This window comes from Protopterus annectens, chromosome 3.part1 (assembly GCF_019279795.1).
Source record: "Protopterus annectens isolate FY-2018-M chromosome 3.part1, PAN1.0, whole genome shotgun sequence".
NCBI classification, from domain to species: domain Eukaryota; kingdom Metazoa; phylum Chordata; order Ceratodontiformes; family Protopteridae; genus Protopterus; species Protopterus annectens.
The window spans coordinates 1,352,142,615-1,352,155,742 of record NC_056732.1 but is presented as its reverse complement, the minus strand read 5'-3'; the positions used below and the strand labels follow the sequence as shown (position 1 = coordinate 1,352,155,742).

The 13,128-nt window shown below is 38.5% G+C and overlaps 1 protein-coding gene across 1 annotated transcript in view; it reads right to left on the bottom strand.

Moving 5' to 3' along the window:
- Window positions 1–4,302: 4,302 nt before the first annotated feature.
- The window catches only part of LRRC14 (leucine rich repeat containing 14), a 566,103-nt gene continuing 557,277 nt past the window's right edge, over window positions 4,303–13,128 (bottom strand). Inside the window, exon 3 of the mRNA XM_044066292.1 lies at window positions 4,303–4,915. Within this exon, the coding sequence (XP_043922227.1) occupies window positions 4,345–4,915 (571 nt within the window). The 3' untranslated portion in view covers window positions 4,303–4,344. The remainder of the gene's footprint in view (window positions 4,916–13,128) is intronic.

Here is a 13,128-nt window from a genome sequence, read left to right as displayed (position 1 = left end):
TGGGTTAGTACACCAGGTACTTACTAGAGCCAGTTTTTGGTGAAGAACTTTGGCACTAGGGGACTTGATAATGACTCCCAGTTTACAGTCATCTGCAAACTTGGTTAGCCAGAAGTCCTGTTTCATGGTCTAGAGAAAAGTAAATGTCACACAAAAAAGATCCAAACACTGAGCCCTATGGGCCACCACTGGTCACCTGCATACTCTCTGATGAGGCACCTGCTAACTGTACCACAGGGATTTTGTCTTTGAACCAATTTGCTATCAATCTTACTGCTTAGGGATATATTTGTAATGCATTAAACTTACTAATTATGCTAGCATGAGGAATGGCATTAAATGCCTTGTTTATCTCAAGGTCTGCTGTGTACTCAGTTTGACCACTGCCAGTAGCCATTGTTACCCTTTTGAAAAATGTAACCAGATTCACTATACAGGATTTACCCTTAAAAAAGCAAAACTATTGTGGGTCTAGCCTGACGAGATTTTAATATCATAGTCTATCAGTTCAGATATAATACGTTGTTCCATGGCTTTCCAAATAAGACTTGTCAAGGTGATAGGCCTACAATTCCTGGGGTCAGTGGTAGGGCCACCCATTGTGGAATGACACTGCTACTGCTGTGCGCCAAACCTCACGGACAGAGTCAGAGGTTAAACTCAGCCTAAATAAGGCTTGTTTAGTACAATTTACTACACAGCAAGGTATACAGCCAGGTCCCATGGAGGAAGCATTTTTAATCTGGGAGAGCACCTTCTGTACATGCTCTTTAGTGATGATGGAGGGTTTGAGAGATTCAGGGCAAGTAGGCTTTGGATAGTCATCTCCACTGTAAAATTTGCACTGAATTTGTTTGCTGCTTGATTGGAGAACTATTGGTTATTAATTCTTAGTTTCCTAATGTAGCTAAAGACGGATATGTAATTGTCTTTAGCTTCAGATGCTAACCTAAGTTTATGGGCTGCTTCAGAAAACTTAATAACATTTTGATCTGCTGTATACTTTAAGGATTTTTTTTAATTGTAAACTTTATTTATGTTGGTGGACTACCAGTGTTGCTTGTTTTTAAACTTCCCATTATATTTATTTCTGGCTGGGACTACCAGTTCTATGTATTTGTTTAAGTGGGCAAAGAATTATTTTGTGAGGCTATCTGCTTTGGCAACATCTGGGCTGATGTCGCTATATGTGAATTTGGAAATTTCATCATAGAATCAGTACATTTGAATCTTTGAATTCTGGGTTATAGGTTTCAGAAGGTTTAGCAATTTGGAAGGTGAAGGTAGTTAGTTTATGATCTGACGTAACTGGGGAGAGAGATATCAGGGGAGTAGTACATGAAGAAGCTATATTTATAAGGTCTAGGTAATGAATATTGTGTCCTCTCATGGATTTTGGCTCAGGGAGTTTTTGTTTATTAAATTTACGAACTTCTGGGCATATCTTACACTGTATGCTTGTTGTAATTTGATGGCATCGCTTGAACTGAAATTGGTTAGGATAGCTACGGTGTGCAAGAGAAGAGGAAGAAGGTAAGCACTGGCAGTAACATGCAAGCAAAGTCCTGAATAGCTTTCCACAATACGAACATGGTATACTGAGTTTCTGATGGATGCAGAGGAAGATGGACTTGACATGATAGTCAAGCTTCAGTCCACAGTCTACCATGACCCCCAAATGTTTTATGAAATTAACTAACTCAATAAGCATCTATTATGAGAGAAAATTTCTGTCTTAGATAGTTCCAGAACAAACAAAGCAGTGCAGACCAAACTGTAATAGACAGAGTTTGACAATGGAGATGTTTTGGAGTCAGAGCATAATGTTTCCTTGGAGCACCTCTCCTCAAGCCACCATTGAAAAAGTGCACCTGTGCCTAACTGGACTTTCCCATTAAACAAATGTCACTACATAAATAAACAGATGTTACAAAGTCTAGTGGAAGAGAAGATTACTGCTGAGTCCTTGGCATTTTGGAAGGGCTTAGAAGGAATATAGATCATACTACCAACAAAGACAGTGAAGAGGAGGCCCGAAGACAGAGCCTTGGGAAACATCTGATGGAACTTTAAGAGACAGCAAGAAGTCCCCTCAATGTCTGGACTGAGTTCTGCCTTCTAGAAAACCAAAGACCCTATTTTCTAGTAGATGAAAGAGACCATATACATTGAGGTGTTGAAGAAGAAGAGTCTGGCTGACTGTACTGATGACTTTGGAAAGTTCAAGAAAATCAGCACTGGCAGGGTAACTTAGGTTGAGATGTATTCTCAGGTATTAAGTGAAATCTAAGACAGTGGTTCAGACCTGTGGCCCAGACTGAAGTAACGTTGAAAGTTCTACAGGATGTTATATTCATTCAGATATTGTAGACCTGGGTATGAATATTTTCCAATATTACAGACAGTGGGGATGGTGCAGCGGTAGCACTGTTGCCTCACAGCAAGAGGTTCTCCCGTTCGATTCTTGGCTGGAGTGCGAGGAGTGCCTTCTGTGTGGAGTCTGCATGTCCTTCCAGCGGTCAAGTGGCGTTCCGAAAGACATGCGTGAATGGGCGTGCCTTCGTTGAAGGTTGGGCATCGAGCTGGCAACTCGGCACCGTAAAAATCTACTGCCAATCATTAGCGGACCGGAGTTCCACTGTGGCGACCCCTAACTGGGAAAAGCCGAAAGACAAACAACAACAACAACAGACAGCGGGGATAAGATCTTTAAATGCCAGAAACTGATCTCAATTTGGACAAAACCTATGGAACTTACTATGTGTACTGTTTCTGTAAATTACATTTCATCTGTAGTATTAACACTGATATTCCTTTACTGTAGTAATGATGACACAAATGCAGAACAAAATTAATAATGTATAATACTTTGTTATAGCGGGGAAGTTGTCAGAGAAGGAAAAGGTTTCATGGGTTCTCATTCATCAAGCAAAATCCATACAGCTAAAACAGCAAACAGATAATGCTGTGGTTCATTGCCAATATTACTAGTTGGTAGATTTAATTACACAGTACTTGTGGCCTTCCTGCATCGCTGGTCCACATGATTTTATATGAAGAATACCGTATGCTTGTCTCTTCTGGGAAAAGCCCATAAACATTCTGTTGCTAATGGGCCTCTGATCAATCTTCCTTTGGGACTTTTGGGTGCCAATATAATCTTCTAGAATAATTTTCACTTGAACGGATTTCCGAACTGCATGTTATTACAACTCAGTAGTATGTTATAACAATCATTAAGGTGCCTGCTTTGTAGAATGAGTATGGTGCAGCAGAAATAACTGATGCTAATGAGTAAATACATTAAGAAGTAAATAATGCATGCAGAATTCTTCCAAAACATTCAGAGCTTTATAATTTTGAGCTCCTCATAGACAGGAGTTGTAACTTAAACTAGCAGCCAAAGTTTCACTGGCAATTACATTTGTGAGTATGAAACATGAACTGGAGACTTAGAAATGAAATGCTGTTTTTTGGTGTGTGTGTGTGTGTGTGTGTGCGTGGTACGCGAGCGCATGCATGCATGGCAACTATTACAAACTGTTTTATCTTATATCCACCAATGATTCTGCAAGCTGATTGTTATGTCATACAGTAATTTATTTTACACACACGTGTGTACGTATATGCATATGGCTATGAATATTCTGAAAGTGAATGAAAAAAAAACAGTATTTATTTTTCCAGAGGCATGTTCCATGAAATGCATCCATTGTGTAGAGAAATCTTTAAATGGTTGCATAAATCGAGAACCTCAGAACAACTTGTCCCAGCCCAAAGCTGAGTGCAAATAAGTGGAAAAGCTATTTGGAAAAAAGTAAAATTCAATTCCTCTTTACAGAAGTGGAAGACTATAGCAGGTTGCAACTCCAGTACACTATATTTAACAGTGGGGATGATGCTGAAATTAAAACTGCAGGAAAATCTGTATACTGTTCTGAATCTACCGACATACAGGACAAAAGGCAATGCAGTCATGTGAGCAGACCATTTGGAAAAGCACAACAAATATTTTCATTTGGGCAAATGGAAAATACTAGCAGGAGAAAATGATACCCCTTTCAGGGGACTTTAATAATACTACAGGCAGAAATGTAAACAAAGTTGGTGCTTAGAAATCAAGCTGAAACTGCTAAAACTAGGTAAGAACTAAGCCCTTTGAAGCATATCAGAGGATGGTGACAAAACACATTCTAAGACACTGAAGGCCACTATGGTACCAACAGATTCAAATGTGGGACTGACCCATAAATTAAAGCAAGTCACAACTGCATACTGATGAGGGAAACAGAAAAAATTCAATTCAGTTTGACCCTTTATTTATTTTTGCCTTTCAGTAACATGTTACAGGTCAAAAAAGTCAATGGGAGGTGGTGTATAAATATCTGTAGTCAAAAGGATGTCTGTCCTCTGAGCTTTATGCAATATTTCTTGTAATGCAGCATTAGCCACAGCCATCTTTTCCTGATTAATAGAACCTTCTAAGAGATTAGTTGATGAAGGTGGCCATGGAAGATTTTCTTCGTAGCAGTCAACAGGTAATGGATATATAATCAGCTTTAAATCCAGAAGAGTTACAAGGTTCTGAAGCAGCACTTTCAGACCTGCTGTAGACAGAGGATTACAGAAAAATCCAAGATATCGAAGATGCAAGCACTGCCGCAGACCAGGAAGAAGAGACTGAATGTGACTGTCTGTTAACCTGCACTCCATTATGTCCAGGTGGACCAGTGATCTGGAAATTTCAAACAGGAGTTTCTGGAATGGTGAGAAAAGGTGTTCTGACAAGTTGTTCCCACTAAGGTCCAACTTCTTTAAAGATGATGCATGTGGACTTTGAGTCAAATAGCAGACATCGGTTGGAAGGAGGTAGCAGTAGGACAGCTCCAGGCTTTCTAAAGAACTTTGCAAACCACTGTAAAAATAAAACAAACAGAGTGAGAAAAATTTGATTTAACACCACCTTCTAAATTCAGATAAAAAATCACCCCAGCAACTACTACAGTACTGCATTATGTGGCTCACGTGTTCTTCTACCTAGAACTGCTGCTAACCTAATACTCTGTGTTACCCCCTCCTCCAGTTACTGCTTAAGTTTTCAATCATTTGGTCTCACTTCTCTTTTCTGTATTTTCGGTTTCAAATGCCTCATGCTAAGTTTTAGTGATTTTCTGAAATATGTACGACTGAAGGATGATGACTTTAAGTACAGTTAACTTACTTTCTCTGAAGCCCTCCTACTAATATTGCATTTTAATTATTAAACCAGAAAAATGAAACATTGTAAACAGTATATCAAAACCATTAATCAGCCCTTGAAACAACTGGTCACAGTTAAAGACAAAGACTACTGAACAGTCAGTGATGATGTAAACTGAGAATTACATGACTGAACACAAGTTCCATAGAAATCACAGAGTGTAAAATGTTGTGTAAAGTCAAAAATGTGTTACCTTTAACATGTCTAGTATATTTTTATAAGAGGGAAGGGACTCTTTGGATCTCTTCTAGGGTGCATTTTAGGTGACCATACCTATGAAATTAATCATGACAGCGATCACTGCTCTCAGACTACACTGTAGGCCATTCACAGCACAAAATGAATTAGAAACACTTGCCCAGAATTTATTTTTTAAAATATATTTTATTTAACTTTTTTATCTAAAAACGAACATATACAAGTTATGAAAATATAGAAACAGCAAGTAACAGTATAGAAATCTTGGACAATACTGTTGTACAAGGAGGTAGTACATTTGTAACTATTACAAGAGATAATCTGATTAAATATCTTAGGTAGTAGCACATGCAACAAAAAAAGCATGAAAACCTAACTATATACAGCATGAATAAACAAAAAGTAAAAGTTCTGATACATACATGTAAAAAAAAAAATCATAACCTAATAGACTATTAAGCACATTATGTGGTAGTAAGATTTTAAGTAGTTTCAATTAAAAGGAAAAAGAAAAAAGCTCATTATATAAATTTGTAACAGGCATTTCTATAAACTGATTGTCTTCACATCACAAAGGCAAAATTCAGGACAATGGATGTCAAGAGGATAATATACAGTATTGTTCCCAAAGTTTCATTATTTTGATGCTTGGATAATTTTGTTTCTGTTCTATTTTAAGTGATCTAATATAATTCCTTGCTAGTTCTATGAAGTTCTTCCAAAATGTTTTGGACATGTCCATCCAGTTTTGTGTTAGGCAGTGCTTCATCAGCCTAAAGTTATCAAGGATGATCAGGGGCGGCTCGTGGCATCGGGCTGCCGGACTGCAGCCCCCTCAAAATAAAAAAATAGAAAGAAAAATAAAAAAAAAATTATTTTTTGAAATTTCGCGGACTTCGCACATGCGCAGTAGTCCCGACTACTGTCGGTCTATGCGCATGCTCAAGGCAGTCTGGCAGTCCCCATAGGGGGACACAAGGAGACGTCTGTGTACTTTTAAAGTGCACAGACTCGCTGGGATTATGGGTCGCATCCGGACTGCAAGAGCAGCAGTCAGGACAGTCTCGTCATCGGGAAGGAGCATTGGGATCTCGTATGGCTTTCCTTGGGATCTCGCGGGTCTTTGGAGTATTGCGCGGGAAGGATGTACGTTAGCTGGATATATTCAGGTAAGTGTATGGTGCTTTTTACCTTTATTTTACAATGTTTATACTGGATTGTGTGTGTATGGTGCTTATGCTTTACTGGAGTGAGTTTGTGTATGGTGCTTATGCTTTACTGGAGTGTGTGTGTGTGTGTGTGTGTGTGTGAAAATGCCCCAGGTGCTTATGGTGGTGTGGTAGGGAATACCTCAGGCTTGAACCCTGTACCCTGTATACAGGTGTTAAAGACTTGAGTTCCTTACCCACCACCATTTGTAAAAAAATTGCAGATTTTTGCCTCATATTTGATCTGATCTGTTCCTCATAATATCTGTGGTTTGTAAATGTTGCAATGCTTGATATTTGATGGTGTAGTAGTAGCATTGTTGCCTCACAGCTTTGGTTTGATTCTTGGCTGGGGTTCCTTCTTTGTGGGGTCTGTATCTTCTCCCTGTGTTTGTGGGGGTTTGCTTTTGTGTCCTCCCATGTTACAAAGACATGTCTGCATTATTTCTTCCTGGGCCTCTGCTGAAAATTGTTTATTTGTTCCAAGTCAGACTGTCCTGATTAAAAAATGTTAAATAAAATTGACAGGCATTTGAATTTCAGACTTAAGGGTTTCTGAATGTTTAATTCCTTGCATATTTGATGGTGCAGTGGTAGTACTGTTGTCTCACAGCTATAGGTTTTCTGGTTTGATTCTTGGTTGGGGTGGCTTCTGTGTGGAGTCTGCATCTCCTCCATGTGTTTGTGTGGATTTGCTCTGGTGCCCTGCCATTTTACAAAGACGTGTCTGCAGTTTTAATCCCTGCGTCTCTGCTGAAAATTGTTTTTGTTCTGTCCGCAGTAAAATTGACAGGCATTTGAATTTCAGACTTCAGGTTTCTGAATGTTTAATTCCTTGCATAATTGATGGTGCAGTGGTAGTATTGTTGCCTCACAGCTATAGGTTTTCTGGTTTGATTCTTGGTTGGGGTGGCTTCTGTGTGGAGTCTGCATCTCCTCCCTGTGTTTGTGTGGATTTGCTCTGGTGCCCTGCCATTTTACAAAGACGTGTCTGCAGTTTTAATCCCGTCTCTGCTGAAAATTGTTTTGTTCTGTCAGTAAAATTGACAGGCATTTGAATTTCAGACTTCAGGTTTCTGAATGTTTAATTCCTCGCATAATTGATGGTGCAGTGGTAGTATTGTTGCCTCACGGCTATAGGTTTTCTGGTTTGATTCTTGGTTGGGGTGGCTTCTGTGTGGAGTCTGCATCTCCTGCCTGTGTTTGTGTGGATTTGCTCTGGTGCCCTGCCATTTTACAAAGATGTGTCTGCAGTTTTAATCCCTGCGTCTCTGCTGAAAATTGTTTTTGTTCTGTCCGCAGTAAAATTGACAGGCATTTGAATTTCAGACTTCAGGTTTCTGAATGTTTAATTCCTTGCATAATTGATGGTGCAGTGGTAGTATTGTTGCCTCACAGCTATAGGTTTTCTGGTTTGATTTTTGGTTGGGGTGGCTTCTGTCTGCATCTCCTCCCTGTATTTGTGTGGATTTGCCCTGGTGCCCTGCCATTTTACAAAGACGTGTCTGCAGTATTAATCCCTTCGTCTCTGCTGAAAATTGTTTTTGTTCTGTCTGCAGTAAAATTGACCGGCATTTGAATTTCCAACTTCATGTTCTTCAGAATACATAGTAGCACAACCTTTTTTTTTAGCAATTTTCTAAGTTTATAAGATGAATATTTTAAATTTGTCCCTATTTTTGGGACTGTATTCCCCCATCATTGGCTTTGTCCAGGTTTTTGTGCTAAGGTTGACAGCTATGGCAAGAACTGAATTCACTGAATATGTTTGAGGGCTGTATTCCCTCATTACTGGGTTTGTCCAGGTGTTTTGTACTAAGAGGTTGACAGCTATGGTGAGTACTGAATTCACTAAATGATAGCCATTTAAGTTTCAGTCTTCCTCTCTTTTACAAAGCAGCTGATGTGGCGTAGTGGTATGTTACTCTGACTGCTTTTTGCTCAGGGACCTTGGCAGTAAAATATATGGTGGCAACACAACATTTTATTCTAGCAACTTTCCAAGATTATACAAGCAATGTTTAATGTGTCCCTGTTTTGGGCTTTTGACCCCCAATACATTTTGGCTTTTTCCAGTTTTCTTGAGCTGCGAAGCTGAGATGCAGTTGAGTATTGAGTAGATTTTACAAGGAACTGAGAGCTGCAGGGGAATAGAAGTTTAGTGCTTTGCCAAGTTAATACTATAGCACAACAGGTTGTGTACTTGCTTTTGATGCAGAAGGCAGTGGGTTCTACTCCCACAAGGGGTGGATGCTGCCGTACTGAGAATGTTCTCCTTGGTGAAGATACTAACTATGAGTTCGTTATCAGTTTGCCATCCATTTCCTCTTGCAATATTATTACTAGCTTATCATTTGTTTAATGTAATATAGGCAATTTATTCCTGAGGGGCAACAGACACTTTATTTTTCGATGAAACCATGAAATATAAAGGTGATTGCTAGCAGCAACCGCTTCATTAGTTGCAGATTTCTTTAATGTGGAATTATTTAGATGACTGACTTCAGAGATTGTGCATATTTACTGATAATGGACTGTAGAATTGTGCATATTTACTGATAAAGGTGGACTGTAGAATTGTGCATATTTACTGATAATGGTGGACTATAGAATTGTGCATATTTACTAATAATGGTGGACTGTGGAATTGTGCATATTTACTAATAATGGTGGACTGTAGAATTGTGTATATTTACTAATAATGGTGGACTGTGGAAGTCTGAGTAGACTTTTTATGATAAATGTTCTCAACTGGGCAGTTTTGCCATTATGGGTGCATATGGTTTGTTTCATTGCTTACTGGAAAAAATGTTCAAAACAAATTTAAAACACCCTCTAACAAGTGTACTGTATTGTACAAGGAATATAATTTTAGTACAATGAGGAAGGTGTATCAAAGAGCACATGTATGTTTCATATGCAAGGAGCCTATGATTCCAAAACAGCCCAAAATTAATCTTTATCTGCCACTGGCAAAATGTATTTTCTTTGAATGTGGGTTTCAATGCTGTTTCAATGAATGTGAGTTTCAAGGGCAGAGAAGTTTTAATGCTAAGTTTTCATTGTGAGACTGCATTGCTTTGTTTAACAGATGACTTAGTGTTTGTGCTGTAAAATACAAAATAAAACTTTCAAATGAAGTCCAACTCATCATAGAAATAAAGCAGTATGCACATTAGTGTTTATGGTAAATGGAGTGAAATAGCCAAGTGTAATGGTTCATTGGAATGGCTGCAGAGGCTCCATTCAACCGTTATTTTGTCAGGGGGGGAAGGGCAGCAAACTCAGACAGGCCCAGCTGAACTATACCTCCCAACTGTCCAGATTTTCAAAGAATGAATAGATTTTTGCTTCTTATTTTTGGTTTGTTGTTCATAAAATTTGTAGTTTTAATTCCTAAATGATTTGCCAGAAGTCACTCAATAATAAGTTTCAGACTTCATAACCTTCAGAAAAATGCATGTTAAAGTAAGAGCTGTTCTATCAACTGTCTCAATTTATACAAGAGCAATTTTAGTACTGTTTATATGTGCCCCAATATATTTGGCCTTGTTCAGATTTACTGCATTAACAGGTTGAGAGGTACATGCAAATAAATTGCTTTATAGAATTAGGCATAGCCAACCTCTCAACTGTCCCCAATTTTTGGCTCAAAATGTTGCTCTTCCCCCTTATAATCCTTCCGCAAAATAGCAATTTTGGAAGAAAACATGGAGGGTTTACAATTAAGAAATAACTGTAATAATCAAAGTTATAGATTACTTGAAATGCATGTAGATTCTTTTATATTTTGTCAGCTGTTCAAGGTAGCAGTACTAATATTAAAGTGTCCATTCTTTGACAGGTAGCAGCTGTATTGTGTGTCTATTTTATATTTTTGCATCACGTTTTTGGTCCATTTTTCATAAAATTGTGTTTTTTGGCAAATTAGTGACAAATCACTAAAGACTGAAGTTAGAAAATGACAGACATTTGAGTTTCAGATTTTATACCCTTCAGAAAATTCATACTAATGCAAGACCTATTCTATTATCTTTCTAAGTTTATTAGAGCAATATTTAAAAATTGTCCTTATTGTTGGGCCTTTGTCCCACTTCTGTGTATGGCTTTGTCCAGATTTCTTGCTCTTGAGGTTGAGAGGTATGACAAATGTGTCAGGGCCATCACAGTCAGCCAGAGAGCTTTCAAATTGTGACATGCTTGTTGCACCCCACTCCCCCATGTAGTGACTCTGGATGTGTCCAAGCAAGGCAAGGAGTAGTTGTATCTACCTTGGATGGGGAGGACACACTGCATAAGTACTACAGTGGCTTTTCATCTGTCCTTGATTTTGTAGAATGGTCTGGTTTCTGTCATATTTTTGTACTGTTGATTTATGCTTATTACTCAGATTTATGCTTATTACTCAAAGTGCCTGTTGCTCTGTGTTTTTAAGTAGCAATGCTTTAATGATTATAAGGTAAGCTTGTCTGAGATCGTAAGATGCAAGTAAGCTTTAATAAGCATACTGTTAAAGAATTGCCAACATTGAAAGCCTTTCTGTTGTTGCCATGCAGAGAATACTTGACTAGATAATGTATAAGCCTTGGGTATTAAAGGACAGGATTCCATTATTTTAAAAAGCTCATTACACTTGTTGGAGACTTCCAGTCATCTCTACAGACTTTACCCGTAAACTAAACAGAATGCCAATCATGTGTGGTCCATAACCTGTACAGTAATCCTTTAAGCAATGTATCTTGAGCTTGTTTCTTGTTTGCTTTTCATTTTTTACTTTTATCATGTTTTCCCCATGAAACAATTTGTCAGGCAGCAGGTCTTTTTTGGATAAGAAACATTTTTACAAGTGGGGGCATCACATAGATTTCTACTTTCAGCATGTTACTTAGTACTTTAATAAAGCTGAATATATTATAATTAGGACTGCAGTGCAAGGAGAAGTGGTTTGAGTTGAGTGCTTCTGGTTTTTCTTATACTTGATTTTGACTGGCATTCCAGTAATGTATTTAAAAAGTAATTTATTTTTTCATGCCTCACAACCTTTTGTTTCCATCTAGATATTAAGTAAGCTGTCATGCAGCCAATGCATTGAAATATTTTTATTCTTCTACACTTATTTTTGTCTTGATTGGACTTTCATAACGATGGTTTGCCACCCAGGGCTGCGTATTTAATTAAAGTTAGTTGTTTGTGGTTTTGTGCATAGCTCCTCCCCTTTCTGGTTGACCACACCCCCACCCCTTGACCCCACCCATTCAGCTGTCTCCTGCAGCCCCCCTGTGATTTGAAGTCACCAGCCGCCACTGAAGATGATTTTAAAACCTGTGTTGATTAACTCATGTTGAAACAGATCCCACATTTCTGGGGTATATGAGCATAACCGAAGAACATGCTGTAAGTCTGCATTGTTATCAAAAAAGGAGTTTTAGTTTGCTATTTTACAGGGGTTAAGTATGCATTATAACTAATCATTAATTGTGTATAAAATAATTTTTTTAATGGTATAAATTTAATGGGTCTATATCATATTATCGAATGGTCAGTTCCACAAAGAAAACGAGTCTAAACCTTTGGATGATTCCCAAATATAAAATATTCTCCATTTGCTGCAGCACACCTTGGTGGTGGCATGTTTCTGAGAAGCTGATATGAGCTGAACAATGAACAAGGAAACTCTAGAAAGGAAGCATCCACTGTCATGACTGGTCATCCATTTGTCAAGAAAGGAGATGTTATCTACAAACATTTGTGCCATCTGCAGATATGAGTTAGTTATTTTGGGGTGGAGTGGATGGACTCTTTGAGACCACAGTACTACTAAAGTTCATTGGAGAACCCTCACATAATGTCTGGCAAGCAGGGTCATGAGGATTTTGGATACCATATGACCCAATAAGTGAAGGATTAACCTTGTTGGAGGACAGAGGTAGTGAAGAACTTGTGTGGCAGTGACATGAAGACAAACAACAGTGGACATTGTGTGGCAGTGACATGAAAAGAAACAACAGTGTGAAACAACAGTGGCCATTGGAAGACAGAAAATCTGTCAAGCTGTGTCCAGATGGCATCCAATAAATTCTATCTGTTGAAAAGGTGTAAGTTGGCTATTGGAAATGTTGCAGAGATCTCTAACTCCTGCAGCAGTTGGAGCAATAGGTCATGGTGACGCAATAAGAGACTGTTGATTGTAGCAGTGAGGAGCCAATCATTGAGGTACGGGAAAATGTAGATCGCAAGTAGGTGTAAGTGCACTGCCATGACTTTTGCTAATACCCAGGGGGCTGTGATCAGTCCAAAAGGCATAGCTCTAAAGTAATAATAACTGGCTCCCAGAAGAAAATGCAGAAACCTCCTAGAATGCTTCTTTAGCTTCACATGATAATATGCCTGCTTGAGGTCTACTGAGCACATCCAATCATCCTGTTTCAGTAGAGGCAAAATGGACTGCAGTGCGACCATTTG